The sequence below is a fragment of the Loxodonta africana genome, chromosome 20 (genome assembly GCF_030014295.1).
Source record: "Loxodonta africana isolate mLoxAfr1 chromosome 20, mLoxAfr1.hap2, whole genome shotgun sequence".
Lineage (NCBI taxonomy): Eukaryota > Metazoa > Chordata > Mammalia > Proboscidea > Elephantidae > Loxodonta > Loxodonta africana.
Window position 1 is genome coordinate 16415962 of NC_087361.1, and position 15577 is coordinate 16431538.

At 37.9% G+C, this 15577-nt stretch overlaps 1 protein-coding gene across 1 annotated transcript; it reads right to left on the minus strand.

Annotated features, from left to right (window-relative positions):
- Positions 1-12759: 12759 nt before the first annotated feature.
- On the minus strand, positions 12760-14051 carry LOC100664741 (olfactory receptor 5AC1-like). The gene has a single exon (XM_003410345.3). The coding sequence runs from the start codon at positions 13681-13683 to the stop codon at positions 12760-12762; it is 924 nt and encodes a 307-aa protein (XP_003410393.1). The 5' UTR covers positions 13684-14051.
- Between the last annotated feature and the right edge of the window lie 1526 nt (positions 14052-15577).

Consider the following 15577-nt stretch of genomic DNA (forward strand, 5'->3'; position numbering starts at 1 on the left):
AATAGAAGAGTTTGGCAGAGTCTCAGGTTATAAAATAAACATACAAAAATCACTTGGATTCCTCTACATCAACAAAAAGAACACCGAAGAGGAAATAACCAAATCAATACCATTCACAGTAGCCCCCAAGAAGATAAGATACTTAGGAATAAATCTTACCAAGGATGTAAAAGACCTATACAAAGAAAACTACAAAGCTCTACTACAAGAAATTCAAAAGGACATACTTAAGTGGAAAAACATACCTTGCTCATGGATAGGAAGACTTAACATAGTAAAAATGTCTATTCTACCAAAAGCCATCTATACATTTAACGCACTTCCGATCCAAATTCCAATGTCATATTTTAAGGGGATAGAGAAACAAATCACCAATTTCATATGGAAGGGAAAGAAGCCCCGGATAAGCAAAGCACTACTGAAAAAGAAGAAGAAAGTGGGAGGCCTCACCTTACCTGACTTCAGAACCTATTATACAGCCACAGTAGTCAAAACAGCCTGGTATTGGTACAACAACAGACACATAGACCAATGGAACAGAATTGAGAACCCAGACATAGATCCATCCACGTATGAGCAGCTGATATTTGACAAAGGACCAGTGTCAATTAACTGGGGAAAAGACAGCCTTTTTAACAAATGGTGCTGGCATAACTGGATATCCATTTGCAAAAAAACGAAACAGGACCCATACCTCACACCATGCACAAAAACTAACTCCAAGTGGATCAAAGACCTAAACATAAAGACTAAAACGATAAAGATCATGGAAGAAAAAATTGGGACAACCCTAGGAGCCCTAATACAAGGTATAAACAGAATACAAAACATTACCAAAAATGATGAAAAGAAACCCGATAACTGGGAGCTCCTAAAAATCAAACACCTATGCTCATCTAAAGACTTCACCAAAAGAGTAAAAAGACCACCTACAGATTGGGAAAGAATTTTCAGCTATGACATCTCCGACCAGCGCCTGATCTCTAAAATCTACATGATTCTGTCAAAACTCAACCACAAAAAGACAAACAACCCAATCAAGAAGTGGGCAAAGGATATGAACACACATTTCTCTAAAGAAGATATTCAGGCAGCCAACAGATACATGAGAAAATGCTCTCGATCATTAGCCATTAGAGAAATGCAAATTAAAACTACGATGAGATTCCATCTCACACCAGCAAGGCTGGCATTAATCCAAAAAACACAAAATAATAAATGTTGGAGAGGCTGCGGAGAGATTGGAACTCTCATACACTGCTGGTGGGAATGTAAAATGGTACAACCACTTTGGAAATCTATCTGGCGTTATCTTAAACAGTTAGAAATAGAACTACCATACAACCCAGAAATCCCACTCCTAGGAATATACCCTAGAGATACAAGAGCCTTCATACAAACAGATATATGCACACCCATGTTTATTGCAGCTCTGTTTACAATAGCAAAAAGTTGGAAGCAACCAAGGTGTCCATCAACGGATGAATGGTTAAATAAATTGTGGTATATTCACACAATGGAATACTACGCATCGATAAAGAACAGTGACGAATCTCTGAAACATTTCATAACATGGAGGAACCTGGAAGGCATTATGCTGAGCGAAATTAGTCAGAGGCAAAAGGACAAATATTGTATAAGACCACTATTATAAGATCTTGAGAAACAGTAAACCTGAGAAGAACACATACTTTTGTGGTTACGAGGGGGGGAGGGAGGGAGGGTGGGAGAGGGTTTTTTTATTGATTAATCAGTAGATAAGAACTGCTTTAGGTGAAGGGAAAGACAACACTCAATACATGGAAGGTCAGCTCAATTGGACTGGACCAAAAGCAAAGAAGTTTCCGGGATAAAATGAATGCTTCAAAGGTCAGCGGAGCAAGCGCGGGGGTCTGGGGAGCATGGTTTGCGGGGACTTCTAAGTCAATTGGCAAAATAATTCTATTATGAAATCATTCTGCATCCCACTTTGAAATGTGGCGTCTGGGGTCTTAAATGCTAACAAGCAGCCATCTAAGATGCAGCAATTGGTCTCAACCCACCTGGAGCAAAGAAAAATGAAGAACACCAAGCCCACATGACAACTAAGAGCCCAAGAGACAGAAAGGGCCACATGAACCAGAGACCTACATCATCCTGAGACCAGAAGAACTAGTTGGTGCCCGGCCACAATTGATGACTGCCCTGACAGGGAGCTCAGCAGAGGACCCCTGAGGGAGCAGGAGATCAGTGGGATGCAGACCCCAAATTCTCATAAGAAGACCAAACTTAATGGTCTGACTGAGACTGGAGGAATCCCGGCGGCCATGCTCCCCAGACCTTCAGTTGACACAGGACAGGAACCATCCCCGAAGACAACTCATTAGAAATGAAAGGGACTGGTCAGCGGGTGGGAGAGAGATGCTGATGAAGAGTGAGCTAATTATATCAGGTGGACACTTGAGATTGTGTTGGCAACTCTTGTCTGGAGGGGGGATGGGAGGATAGAGAGAGAGGGAAGCCGGCAAAATTGTCAAGAAAGGAGAGACTGAAAGGGCTGACTCAAGACGGGGAGAGTAAGTGGGAGTAGGGAGTGAGATGTATGTAAACTTATATGTGACAGACTGATTGGATTTGTAAACGTTCACTTGAAGCTTAATAAAAGTTATTATAAAATAAATAAATAAATAAAAATAAATAAATAAATAAATCATACAATATGTACTCTTTTGTGTGTGGCCTCTTTATTCAGCATATTTTTGAAATTCATCCATATCATTGTGTACCAGTAGGTCAATCATTTTACTGTTGTGTAGTAGATCATTACTTAAAAACACCAGTTTATCTATGCTTCCATGGGCATGTGGGTAGTTTCCAGTATTTGGTTATTGTGCTTAAAGCTGCTATGAATGAGTGTTTTTCCTATTTCTGTTGGGTTTTATAAGGCCACCAGGAGTTGGAATGCACTCAACAGCAACTAACAACGACAGAGTGGAAATGCTGGTTCAAGGGCAGTCAAGGTTAGAGGCACAACCAGCGTATTTGACCCATGGAGTTGTTAATTTCTTAACACTTCCTCCTGTATATGATAAAATTGTTTCCAATAATAAAACAAATAATAATAATGGTTAAAGAAGAATGCAGAAAATAAAAATTTTCCTTTTTCACACTTCATATTTGCAAGTGTTATAGATTGAATTGTATCTCTCAAGCAGTTATGTTGAAATCCTAACCACCTAACTGTGAATATGACCTCATTTAGGTATCAGGTTTTTCTTTTGTTATCAGTTGATCAAATGAATGGACTAGGGTGGGTCCTAATCTTAATCCCTTTTGAGTAGTGCTTTATAAAAGGGGAGAACAGACTTGGAAACAGAAACACATTGCCATGTGCAATGGAGGCAAAGGAACAACAAGGATTGCTGCCAGTCACCAGAAATTAGGAGGTATGAAACAGTTCCTTTTCAAAGCCTCTAGAACTGAGAAAATAAATTTTTGTTCTTTGAAGTCACCCACTTTGTGGCATTTTGTTATGACAGCACTAGGAAACTACAACAGCCAGTAAAAAATAAATAAATATAGAATAAAATGAAAAAGTAACAGATTAATAGTTTTAACTACCTTAATGTATTTTTTCAGAAAGAAAAATAACACATTTATAGTTCAGTTTGTTAAAGTAGTGATATATAGTATTAGTTTCTGTTTTTCTGCCTTCTGCAAATTTGTCAATGATTTTCCCAAAAGTCATCAGCATCATACGCAGGTAGTCAACAACTTACGACAGTGTTCTGTTCTGCCAATTTCATCATAAGTTGGTTCTAATGTAAATCAAATATTTTTTTTTCATTAGTTTCCATTTTTATTGTCTTTTATTATCAGTATCTTTATAAATCTAACCTTTATTTTTCTTTAAGGATTGACATGAGAATGATTACCGTTAGCAAATTATTCACGGTAACATTGAATGTAGTACAGATTACTAGCAATTAAGATGTAACAACAACAACAAAAAAAATGGACAGTCATTGGGGCAGTTAGTGGTAATACGGATGCATTGGAATTCAAGACTACTATTTAATTGATTCTATAGCCAGATTGAAGGAGTGCTGGTGGTGTGATGATGTAAGAGTTAAGCGCTTGGCTATAACTTTGAGGTTTAATGGCACCATCTCCTCTGCTGGAGAAAAGACCTGGAGATCTGCTCTTATAAAAATTATAGCCTAGGAAAACCTATGAGGCCCTTCTACCCTGTCATATAGGATCGCTATGAACTGGAGCTGACTCCACTGGAACACAGAAACAACATAGCTAGATTCATCAATGTCATTGTCAGGTGCCATTCACCTTGTTCCACCTCATAGTGACCTTACGTACAACAGAAAGAAACATTGCCTAGCGTTGTGCTTGAGCCCATTGTTACAGCCGCTGTGTCAATCCATCTCATTGAGGGTCTTCCTCTTTTTCACTGACCCTCTATCTTACCAAGCACGATGGCCTTCTGGAGGGACTGGTCCCTCCTGATAACATGTCTAAAGTACATGAGACAAAGCCTCTCCATCTTCGCTTCCAAGGACTCTGGATGTACTTCCAATACGGATTTGTTCTTCTGGAAGTCCAGAGCGTACTCAAGGTTCTTGACCAACACCATAATTCAAAGGCATCAATTCTCTTTGGCCTTCCTTATTGATTGTCTAGCTTTCACATGCATATGAGGCGATTGAGAACATCACGGATTGGGTCAGGCGCACTTTTGTTCTCAAAGTGACATCTTTGCTTTTCAAACTTTTAAGAGGTCTTTTGCAGCAGATTTGCCCAATGCAATATGTCATTTGTTTCTTTGATTGCTGCTTCCATGGGTGTTGATCGTGGATCCCAGTAAAATGAAATCCTTGACAACTTGAATATTTTCTCCATTTATCATGATGTTGCTTGCTGGTCCATTTGTGAGGATTTTTGTTTTCTTTACGTTGAGGTGTAATCCATACTGAAGAGTAGTCTTTAATCTTCATCAATAATTGCTTCAATCCTCTTCACTTTCAGCAAGCAAGATTGCATCATCTGCATGTCACAGGTTGTAAATGAGTTTTCCATTAATCCTGATGCCACGTTCTTCTTCATACAGCCCAACTTCTCAGATTATTTGCTCAGCATACAGACTGAGTATAGGGAAAAGATACAACCCTGATGCACACATTTTCTGATTTTAAACCATAGAGTATCCCCTTGTTCTATTCAAACAGCTGCCTCTTTGTCCACACACAGGTTCTGCATGAGGACAATTAAGTGTCCAGAATTCCTATTCTTTTCAATGTTATCCATAATTTGTTATGATACACATAGTAGAATGTCTTCGTGTAATCAGTAAAGCTTACAGGCTAGGAAACCCTATGGGACAGTTCTATTCTCTCCCATAGGGTTTCTATGAGTCGGAATCAACTGGAGAGCACCCAACAACAATACCGTATTACAGTTGTTTGTTTACGAGTCATTCCTCTTGAGATTGTAAAATCCTTGAGAGTGAATCTACAAATTCTTCTTCATAATCTGGGATGAGCAAAGTGCTTGTACCCTGCCAGATGTTCAATAACTGGATGGGTGAATGAATTGGTATAGGTTATACAATGCAGAAGTCCAGAGGGGTCGTTGATCACTGCTGATGATCAGGCCTCTTGGAGGATTTTGAGGATACAGAATTCAGGCTGAAACTTTAAAATGAATAGTACTGGGAGAAGTACATTTGGGGACAGAGGGAGGAATGGGAATCAAGTCAGGGACATGTGTAGCCTCTGAACAATCAATGTAGTTGTCTTAGGTAGCTGAAATCCAGAATCCAGGTATGTGAGAAGCTGCTTTGTGTCAGGCTCTGCACATACCTACCCCCCAAAAAAAAACCGTACTGCTATCCAGCCAATTCCGACTCATAGCAACCTTAAAGGATGGAGTAGACTGCCCTATAGGGTTTCTGTCTTAGTTATCTAGTGCTACTATAACAGAAATACCACAAGTGAATAGCTTTAACAAACAGAAATACCTTCTCACAGTTAAGGAGGCTAGACATTCAAATTCAGAGCATCAGCTCTAGGGGAAGGTTTTCTCTCTCTGTCAGCTCTGTAGGAAGGTCCTTGTCTCTCAGCTTCTGCTTCCTGGTTCTCTGGAGATCTCCATGTATCTTGGCATCTAACTAACCCCATCTTTCCTCTGATTGCTTTTTTAATCTCTTTGTATCTCAAAAGAGATTGACTCAAAATACACCCTACACTAATCCTGCCTCTTTAACATAAAAAAAAAATCACTCCCAAATGGGATTATAACCACAGATGATTTACAACACGTATTTTTGGGGAACACAATTCAATCCATAACATTCCACCCTTTGGCCCCGCAAGTTCATATCCTTGCCATATGCAAAACACTTTCACCCCATCGCATCATCCCAAAAGTCTTAAATCAATCCAAGTCCAAAATCTCATCTTCTGAATCATCTAAATCAAATATGGGTAAGATTTTAGGCTCATTCCATCCAGGGGCAAAATTCATCCTCACCTGAGAATCTGTGAAATAGAGACTACGAGTTATCTGTTTCCAAAGTACAATAGTGGAACAAGCACAGGGTAGACATTTCCATTACAAATGAGAGAAATTAGAAGGAAAGAAGGGCTAACAGGCAGCAAGGAAGTCCAAAACCTAGCAAAACTATTCACATTAGCTCTCAAGGCTTGAAAATAATCCTCTGTTCTCTAAGACCATCTGGGCAATGGCCCTGCCCTCCAGACTCCGAGTGTTGTCCATGCCTTCTAGATTTTGGGTCGAAGCCTCGTAGTCCTGGGCTTCAGCTCTGCCTTCCAGGCCCACTCCACTCAGACAGCAACTCTGATCCATCAGCTTTGGGCAGCCCCCATTCTCCCAGTCCATCTGAGTGACAGCAGCACCCCCTCAGCCCTGGCAGGCCCTATTCAGCCCCTTGGGCTTGGCAGCCCCACCCACTCTGCTTTGGGCAGTGATCTCATTCCACAGAACTGAGTTGGGGAATATTTGACTCTTTGAAACCTGGGAGGCTGTCCCCCATCCCCTTTGAGAGTCAGGAGACCATGGAACCACTGTTTGAAACCACGAAAACCCTGCTTCCTGAGCTCCTTCCAACAGTTCCGCTGATATCCAAGCTGCTCCAGAGATGGTCCCTTTCTTTTTTGGAACACAACAGATATAGCTCCTTTGGCCTATTTCCTACTTGTAGGAATTGCTAAAAGGAATTAGAGACCTAAATAAATGGAGATATGACGGCAGTGGTTTTTTGGTTTATATATCGTTTGTACATTGGAAAACTCAATATTGTTAAAGAAGTCAGCTCATCCCTAATTGATCTATAGATTCAATGCAATACCAATCAAATTCAATTTCTGTAGAAATTTTACAGTATATATTTATTTTCACATACAATCTTAATATAGATTTCCATATAGACATAGATGTAGTAATTAAAACATATTTTATAAGAGCAAAATAAATTTGAAGGCCTTGGCCTGATTTTAAGACTCAGGATAAAGATAACCAATTCAGTGCAGTATTGACCTATGAATGGACATACTGGTAGAATCAGAATACAGTATCTAGAAAAAAAATGCACACTTATGTGTGGCCAATTAATTTTTTCAAGCAGTGCCAATAAAATTCAATAGGGTGAAAGATAGTCTTTTCAACTTTTTAACAAATAGCACCACAACAACTGGATAAGCACATGGGAAAAAAATGAACCTTTACGCTTAACTCATCCCATACACAAAAATTAAATTGAAATGCCTCCTAGAGTTAAACGTTTAAACTAAAATCTAAAACTTCTAGGGGGGTTGGGGAAAATATGAGAAAAATGATGTGATCTTGGGGTGGGCACTGATCAGATTTCTTAGATAAAAGAGGAGATTACGTGTGGGTACCAAGCATGATAAACTTTCCTTATAATTGTATTTACCACAAAAACCAGAAAATCCAACCCGTTGTCATCAAGTCGATTCCAACTCATAGCGACCCTATAGGACAGAGTAGAACTGCCCCAGAGAGTTTCCAAGGAGCACCTGGCAGATTCGAACTGCTACCTTTTGGTTAGCAGCTGTAGCACTTAACTACTACGCCACCAGGCTTTCCATATTTGGCATAGTTTGTGCTTAAAAAAAAAATTGCCATGGACTTGATTCTGACTCATGGTGACCCCAGGTGTGTCAGCGTAGAAATATGCACTGTAGCATTTTCCAATTTTTCAGAAGTAGATCACCAGGCCTTTGTTCCAAGACAACTATGGGTGGACTCAAGCCCTCAAAATTTAAGTTAGCAGCGAAGCATGTTAACCTTTGCACCTCCCAGGGACCCCATAGTTTGTGTTAGAGGCATTTTATTAGAAATGATTTTATGGTATCTCTAAATTCAATGTAAAGTACCTTCATTTACATTTCAGCTGTCTCTGCAGAGATCTTTCTTTCATTTACCATTAGATGAAAGAATTGGGCAGGTTACTTTTTCAGGGTAAGCTTGTCATATTCCTGCCTTCCCCACTGCAAAAGGGGTAGGTGGATCATTATTTGGAATGAGAAACATATACCAACATTCATAGTTGTTATGGCCAAAAATTCCCTCCCTTGAGATATATTTGTCATTAAAATATTACATCTTTGATCTTGCAGTCGGTATCCAGGCTAACGAGAACTGATCAGGTTTTCTGTTCTTTATTGGCAAGGTACCCAAATTATTAAACAGTGCCCTTTCATTTCTATGGACACCTAGCTTTATCCTCCCACCTCTTGCACAGTGAGTGTGTTGACTTCTGGTTAACCAGGTAAACATAATATCTGCCTAGGTTCCCAGCAAAATATCTCCTGACTCATCTTCTATTTTACTTAGTTATCTCATCTCTCCTGAATCAGTATATTTAATACTTTTATGCCCTGGTGACACAATGGATAAGCACTCTCTGCTAATCGAAAGTTTGGCAGTTTGAACCCACAAGGCTCTCTGTGGGAGAAACATGTGGCAGTTTGCTTCTCTAAAGGTATAGTCTTGGTGACCCTATTATTGCTGTTTGCATTTATTAATCCAACTTTCAAAATCCCTGAGTTTTGTAGATGTACCATCTAAATTGTCCCCAGTAATTTGTCTCAAGGAAACCCTGGTGGCATAGTGGTTAAGTGCTATGGCTGCTAATCAAGAGGTCGGCAGTTCGAATCCACCAGGCGCTCCTTGGAAACTCTATCGGGCAGTTCTACTCTGTCCTATAGGATCGCTATGGGTTGGAATCGACTGGACGGCAGTGGGTTTTTGTTTTTTTTAATCTGTCTCAAAAAGCTTCTACTACCTCAAATCAAGGATCAGTTAGTAGCCATCTGTCATGGATTGAATTGTGTCCCCAAAAATATGTGTCAACTTGGCTAGGCCATGATTCCCAATACTGTGTGATTGTCCACCATTTTGTCATCTGATGTGATTTTCCTATGCGTTTTAAATCCTGCTTCTATGATGCTAATGAGGTAGGATTAGAGGCAATTGTGTTCATCTAGCAGGACTTAATCTACAAAATAAGTTTGAGTCTTAAGTCAACCTCTTAGCTATAAAAGAGAAAAGCCAGCAGAGAGACATGGGGACCTCAACTACCAAGAAAACAAGAGCTAGGAGAATAGTGTTTCCTGTGGACCTGAGGTCCTTGTACTGAGAAACTCCTCAACCAGGAAAGATTGATGGCAACGACCTTCCACCAGAGCTAACAGAGAAAGAAAGTCTTCCCCTGGATCTGGCGCCCTGAATTCAGACTTCTAGCATCCTACACTGTGAGAGAATAAATTTCTCTTTGTTAAAGCCACCCACTTGTGGTATTTCTATTCTAGCAGCACTAGATAAGTAAGACACCATCCCAGCATGAGAATGCCAAAGATCCTCCCTACTCATCCTTCTCTGTACCATAAAGTATCTTTGCATATTGTACCAAGGGCCTGAAAGGCAATTGAATGAAGGTCAGTTACTCATCAGAAAACAGTAGTAGGTTTCAGGTGTAGAAGGTCAATCAAACTCACATAACACAATAGGCTTGCGCAGAGCCAAGTTTATTTAGCTTTAAGAAAGAATGCCAAGGCATTATAGTGGTCTTGGATACTCAGGTACAGCTTCCAAAGTCCCAATCATGAAATGCAATGTGATATAAGTGTAGATCACATCAGCACAGGAAAGTTGCCTGGTTTCAGCTCTCTCAGCTTCACGTCACCTAGCTCCTGAAGGAAGGTTTGCCTAGCTTCCATTTCTCAGTGCAGTTGCGTTCCATGTACTACAACCTCTGCATTAAACAGTCTTGACAACTGGTACAACATAATTAGGGACACTTTGAATCTGCACTCATTCCACACAAACCCTAGCAAGAACTTAATTTATCACGAATTGATGCGTTTCTTCAGTTGGCAGCACAAGATTTTCTAGGTGTCAGTTCCTCAGGGATTTCTTAAACAGGAGGAAAAGACTATAGTTTAACTGTTAACCCTTTTTTCCAAGATACTACAAGAGCTGGGATTTTATTTAAAATAATCCCATTAAATTCATGTATTATTTGTAAATAGAACTTAAATAATGTAAAACTACTAACACATGGTTGTTTTACAGGTACTCCAAATAAAACATCTGTTATGTACATTGCGAAATAAATTTATTTACACCTGTAAAAATAATAACAGCAATTCAAGGGGATTTTTTTTATAAACCATAATAGATCATGAGAAAAGCATTATACTCAAAAAGAAAATAAAATGTTAAAAAAAATTGTGTTTGCAAAATTAGTCATGAAAACTACGAAATTACTGAAAATTGTAAGAAAATAAGTATAATCACGTGGGATATTTTTTAAGCAAATTTTGTTAATAGGGATCTATTATAATAAATCTTGAGACCTTAAAATTTAGTTTTTTCTAATAGTATTCATATGATAAATACATTTAAATGATAAAGATATTTTTCACATGTTTAAATCTTTAGATGAATAATTTCAATTTTTTTGGAGCTGTTGACATGGCAGAAGCTAAAGTGCTTTAGAAATGCTATATCAATAGGCATATTTTTATTCTTCAACAATTTACACTTAATTCTCACTTCGTATAATTACTTTTCCTAAGTGAATATGCTGGAAAAAAAAAACCAGATTGCTAAAGAAATCAAACATGACTTTAATAGACTTTATCTGTGTAATAACTCTAAATTATACAGGAATATATATGTATATCATCATGTTCTTCAATTGGAAGTAAACTATTAATTTAGAATTTTGGATACTCTTTTTCACCCATATTTTTATATACTACACTAGTTTCTTGTCCCTGACCTAGGCTCCTTTTTTTTTCTGTCTTTTCAGCTTCTACTGAAACTGATGGAAATAATAATGTAGTCATAAGGCCAATCTAGGAAAGTGCTCTTTATTACATGCAAATATACCCTGAGACATTCCTAAATTTATTAATTATGGGATATGATACTATATGCAGTATTCCTAATAAAAATAGGATGTGGAGCTATACATATGAGCTGCGATTGGTTTTGACGCTCCACTCTTTGAATCATGCCAGTTTCCATTTTTCTTCCTAAGATCGGTTCATTTTTAAAATCTTTTTACTTTTTTTCCAACTTTTAACACTAAATAGTACATTTATTCTCAGGAATGTTTTGCCAAGAAGCAGAGTTTTATTTTTATGAATTTACCAGCGTATGGAACAGTTCTACAGTACACAAACTGGGTTGCAGTGAGCCCAAAATGAGTTGAAGGCAATTAACAACAGCAATATTGTAGAGAAAAACTTGAACGCTGTTTCAAGTTAAACCATAGAGCTTTGTTAAGGATTTAAAACACTTGCAATCAGGGAACAACGTAGTCCATTGAAAATGGAATCAAGTAGTCAGCCCCAGGGTGGTTTCGTTATACAAGTATTCTTATAGGGTAAAAAGGAAACCAAACTATAGGAAGGACAATTACAGGAAAATCAATGAATATTGTAATAATCACATTTGGATTGTACTGATTAATAGTAGTATAGTGATTACAGATTTTTTTTCACAGGATGCTTACATCATATCACAAGATGTTCACGAGTAGTTTGTTTATCTTGTAAAAATATCTTGTTGGCAGCAGCACCCAGACAGCACTCTTCCTCAGTATGTGTATTATGAGCCGTGTGGAAGGACATTTGGTTAAGACCCCTCGGGGCATATGGTTTCACATCCTGGTTTTGACCACTCGGGAAAAACATGTTTTTTTAAAAACATAGCTATCGGTCTAGATTAAAATTAGATAGCATAGTCAGCATATTATGCCTCTGTCTCACTGACTGACTGAAAGCTGTCTTTTCCTGAGACAGCAACCACTGTGACTAGCAGAGAAGGACAAAGTCTTACCAACATGCAAGTCCAGAGTGGTGCACTAGGCTCATTCAGGAGCCAAGTGACGCACCCTATATGCCAGCCTCAATCAGAATCATCTCTTAGTAAAATTGTCAATTACTACCTGTACTTCTGGAACTTGCTGGTAAATACCTAATTTGTAAAAGCTAAATGCTTAAATAAAAAAATGGAGAAAAAAATTTTTCCAATTAAGTTAGTTATGAGTGATGCTACCAAACGTTCACTGGATGCATATGCAAGTAAACAGTGTAAGGAGCTGGGTTCCTTCATACAGAGATCTGAGGAAAAGGCAGAACCATAGCTAATCTATACATTTTCTTCAGTACTTTAGTGAACAGTAAAGAAAAAAGTTTGAAAACTACCTAACATTTATTTCTCCATTATTCTTCTCAAGGCATCTATAACCTCTTTGTTTCTCAGGCTGTAAATAAAAGGATTTAGAAAGGGAATCATTATCGTGTAAAATAAAGAATACATTTTATCTTGATTTTCAGCTGGGCCAGACCCGGGATGCACATACATGAAGAAGAGAGTGCCACAGAACAAAGAGACAGAGAGCAGATGGGCACTGCACGTGGAGAAGGTTTTGCTTCTGCCTTTTTCAGGCTTCTTTTTCAGGATGGCAAAGAGGACACAGGTATAGGAGACTATGGTGGCCGTGAAAGTAATGACTTGTATAAAGGCTGAAAAAATTAAAACCAGGAATGTATTAATTGCAGGATCAGTGCAAGAAATTTTGAACAGTTGTAAAATTTCACAGTAGAAATATTGTATTATATTCGATCTGCAGAAAGTTAATCTAAATAGCAAAGTCACATGAATCACGGAATGCACAAAACCAATAGCATATGAAACACCTATGAGTTGCATACAGAGTTGATTGGACATCACCACCGGATAAAGCAAGGGGTTGCATATAGTGACATAGCGGTCATAGGCCATCACTACCAGGAGGAAACATTCTGTGGTTGCGCTGGAACCAAAAAAATAAAATTGGGCCATACAGTCAGAAATGGAAATCATGTGATTCTTGGATAAAAAATTCATAAGCATCTTAGGAGTCACACTGGATGAAGTACAAGCATCAGCAAAGGCTAAACTGCCAAGGAATAAGTACATGGGAGTGTGAAGATGGGGGTCCTTGCAGATGAGGCCAATCAGTCCAAGGTTTCCCACCATGGTGGTGAGGTAGATCACCAAGAACCCCAGGAACAGGGGGACCTGCAGCTCTGGATGACCTGTAAGTCCCATGAGCACAAACTCTGCCACCAGAGTCTCATTTTCTTCTGTCATATCCACCGTGTCCAATCACTGAAATGAAAGAATAAGTGAGGAAGTCACAGAAGAAAAATGCTAACTTTTTCATGACTAACATAGTTCTAAGATATTTCTCATTTAATTAGTTCTCAATCTTTTATTTCATTTGTCTACTTCTACATAGACACAAAATTCCCTGTAATAAAAAGTTTTAAATGCTAATTCACATAAATTTAATGGAAATAATTTTCAATTTAATAGGATATTTTAGAAGAACATGCCCTTATCTTAAAATTCACATGAAAGAAAAAATGTTTGAAAAGATGAAGAAAAAATGTAAATAGTAAAGCTAGTCAAGAGACCTTAATTGATATTGAACTATAATATAAAGCCATAGAAATGAAAACATTATGATATTGACATGAGACTATGCAAGAGGGTTAGTGCAAGAGAAGACTGAGCTCAGAAATTGATTATAATGTGTATGAGAATGTGGCATAAAACAAATATGAAGTTTCAATTCAATAAGGAAAGGGTGGTTGATTTAATGAGTAATGCTGGCACTGTTTGCTGTTTGTCGCAAAGTAAATCAAGTTGGTCCCCAACCTCACACCATAGATATTGTCTAAGATATTATGGAGACAATAAGGTAATATAGGAATTACAGAAACCCTTAACCAAGAGAAGAAAGCCAGTATGAAAACATGGTTACAATTTAATTTTAATGCATCGTTAAAAAGTATCTAAACAGAGTCAAAGGACATATAATAGATTAGGAAATATATTTTACCATGTGTATGAAAGATATATGCCAATGCATATAATATAAAAATAATTTTTAAAACTAAATAAGAAAAAAGAGTAGAGGATATGAATAGACATGTTTACAGATGAGCAAATTAAAACAGTCAATAAATACATGAAAAGATGCTCAGCTTCCTACATGCCAGATACATACGTGGACACCCACGCACAGACACACGCCTCTCTTCTCATGTAAAGGATTGCCAGAAATCAGAATGAGTTAAAAATACTGCTAAGGTGAAAAAAGCAGTGCTTTCGTATATTGCTCATGGAAACATGAACAGCAACAGCTATTTTGAAAAAGTTTTATAATACCCCATTAACTTTTTTAAAAAGGTAATATGCCCTTTGATCTACTGCCGTTACTTTTATATATACCACAGAAATAAAAGTACCGTTTTGCAAACATAAATATACAAAGAATAGCCAATGCATCGTTGTTCAAGGTGGCAAAGCCCGGACACATCAACAGTAAAATGGTTCAACAAATCACAGTATATCCATATTTTGGAATAGAATTCAATCATGGAAAAAAGCATTATACCACTTGAGCTGAAAATTTCCACAATGTATAGTTATCTGTGATGAGTAAGATACAGAGAAGGGTAAATAATATGATCACAATACCATAAAACAAGCCACGCATTTTTAAATGTCATTTACGTGAAGAAAAATGATGATAATAAACACTGTTTATAATACTAGTTTTTCTAGAATGGAGTAGCAATGTGATGGGAGAAGTGGAGGGAAGAAAAGAAGGATAAGTGAAAAATAAGAATTCTGTGGCAAGGGGGGAAAACAGTATATATACTATAATCGCCTTCACATATAATTATGTAGTATATTTTTATGTGTCCTTATATACCCATGGAAACTCTGATGACATAGTGGTTAAGAGCTACCGCTGTTAACCAAAAGGTTGGCTGCTTGAATCTACCAGCCGTATCTTGGAAACTCTGTGGGGCAGCTCTATTCTGTCCTATTGGGTTGCTATGAGTCAGAATTGACTTGATGGCAATGGGTTTGGTTTTTAGTTTTGGTTATCTATCCATACACATATAAAGAGATGTATGAAAGAATGGTCTCCACAGTGCAGATAATATGGTTGTGATGTGTATAAGAAGTA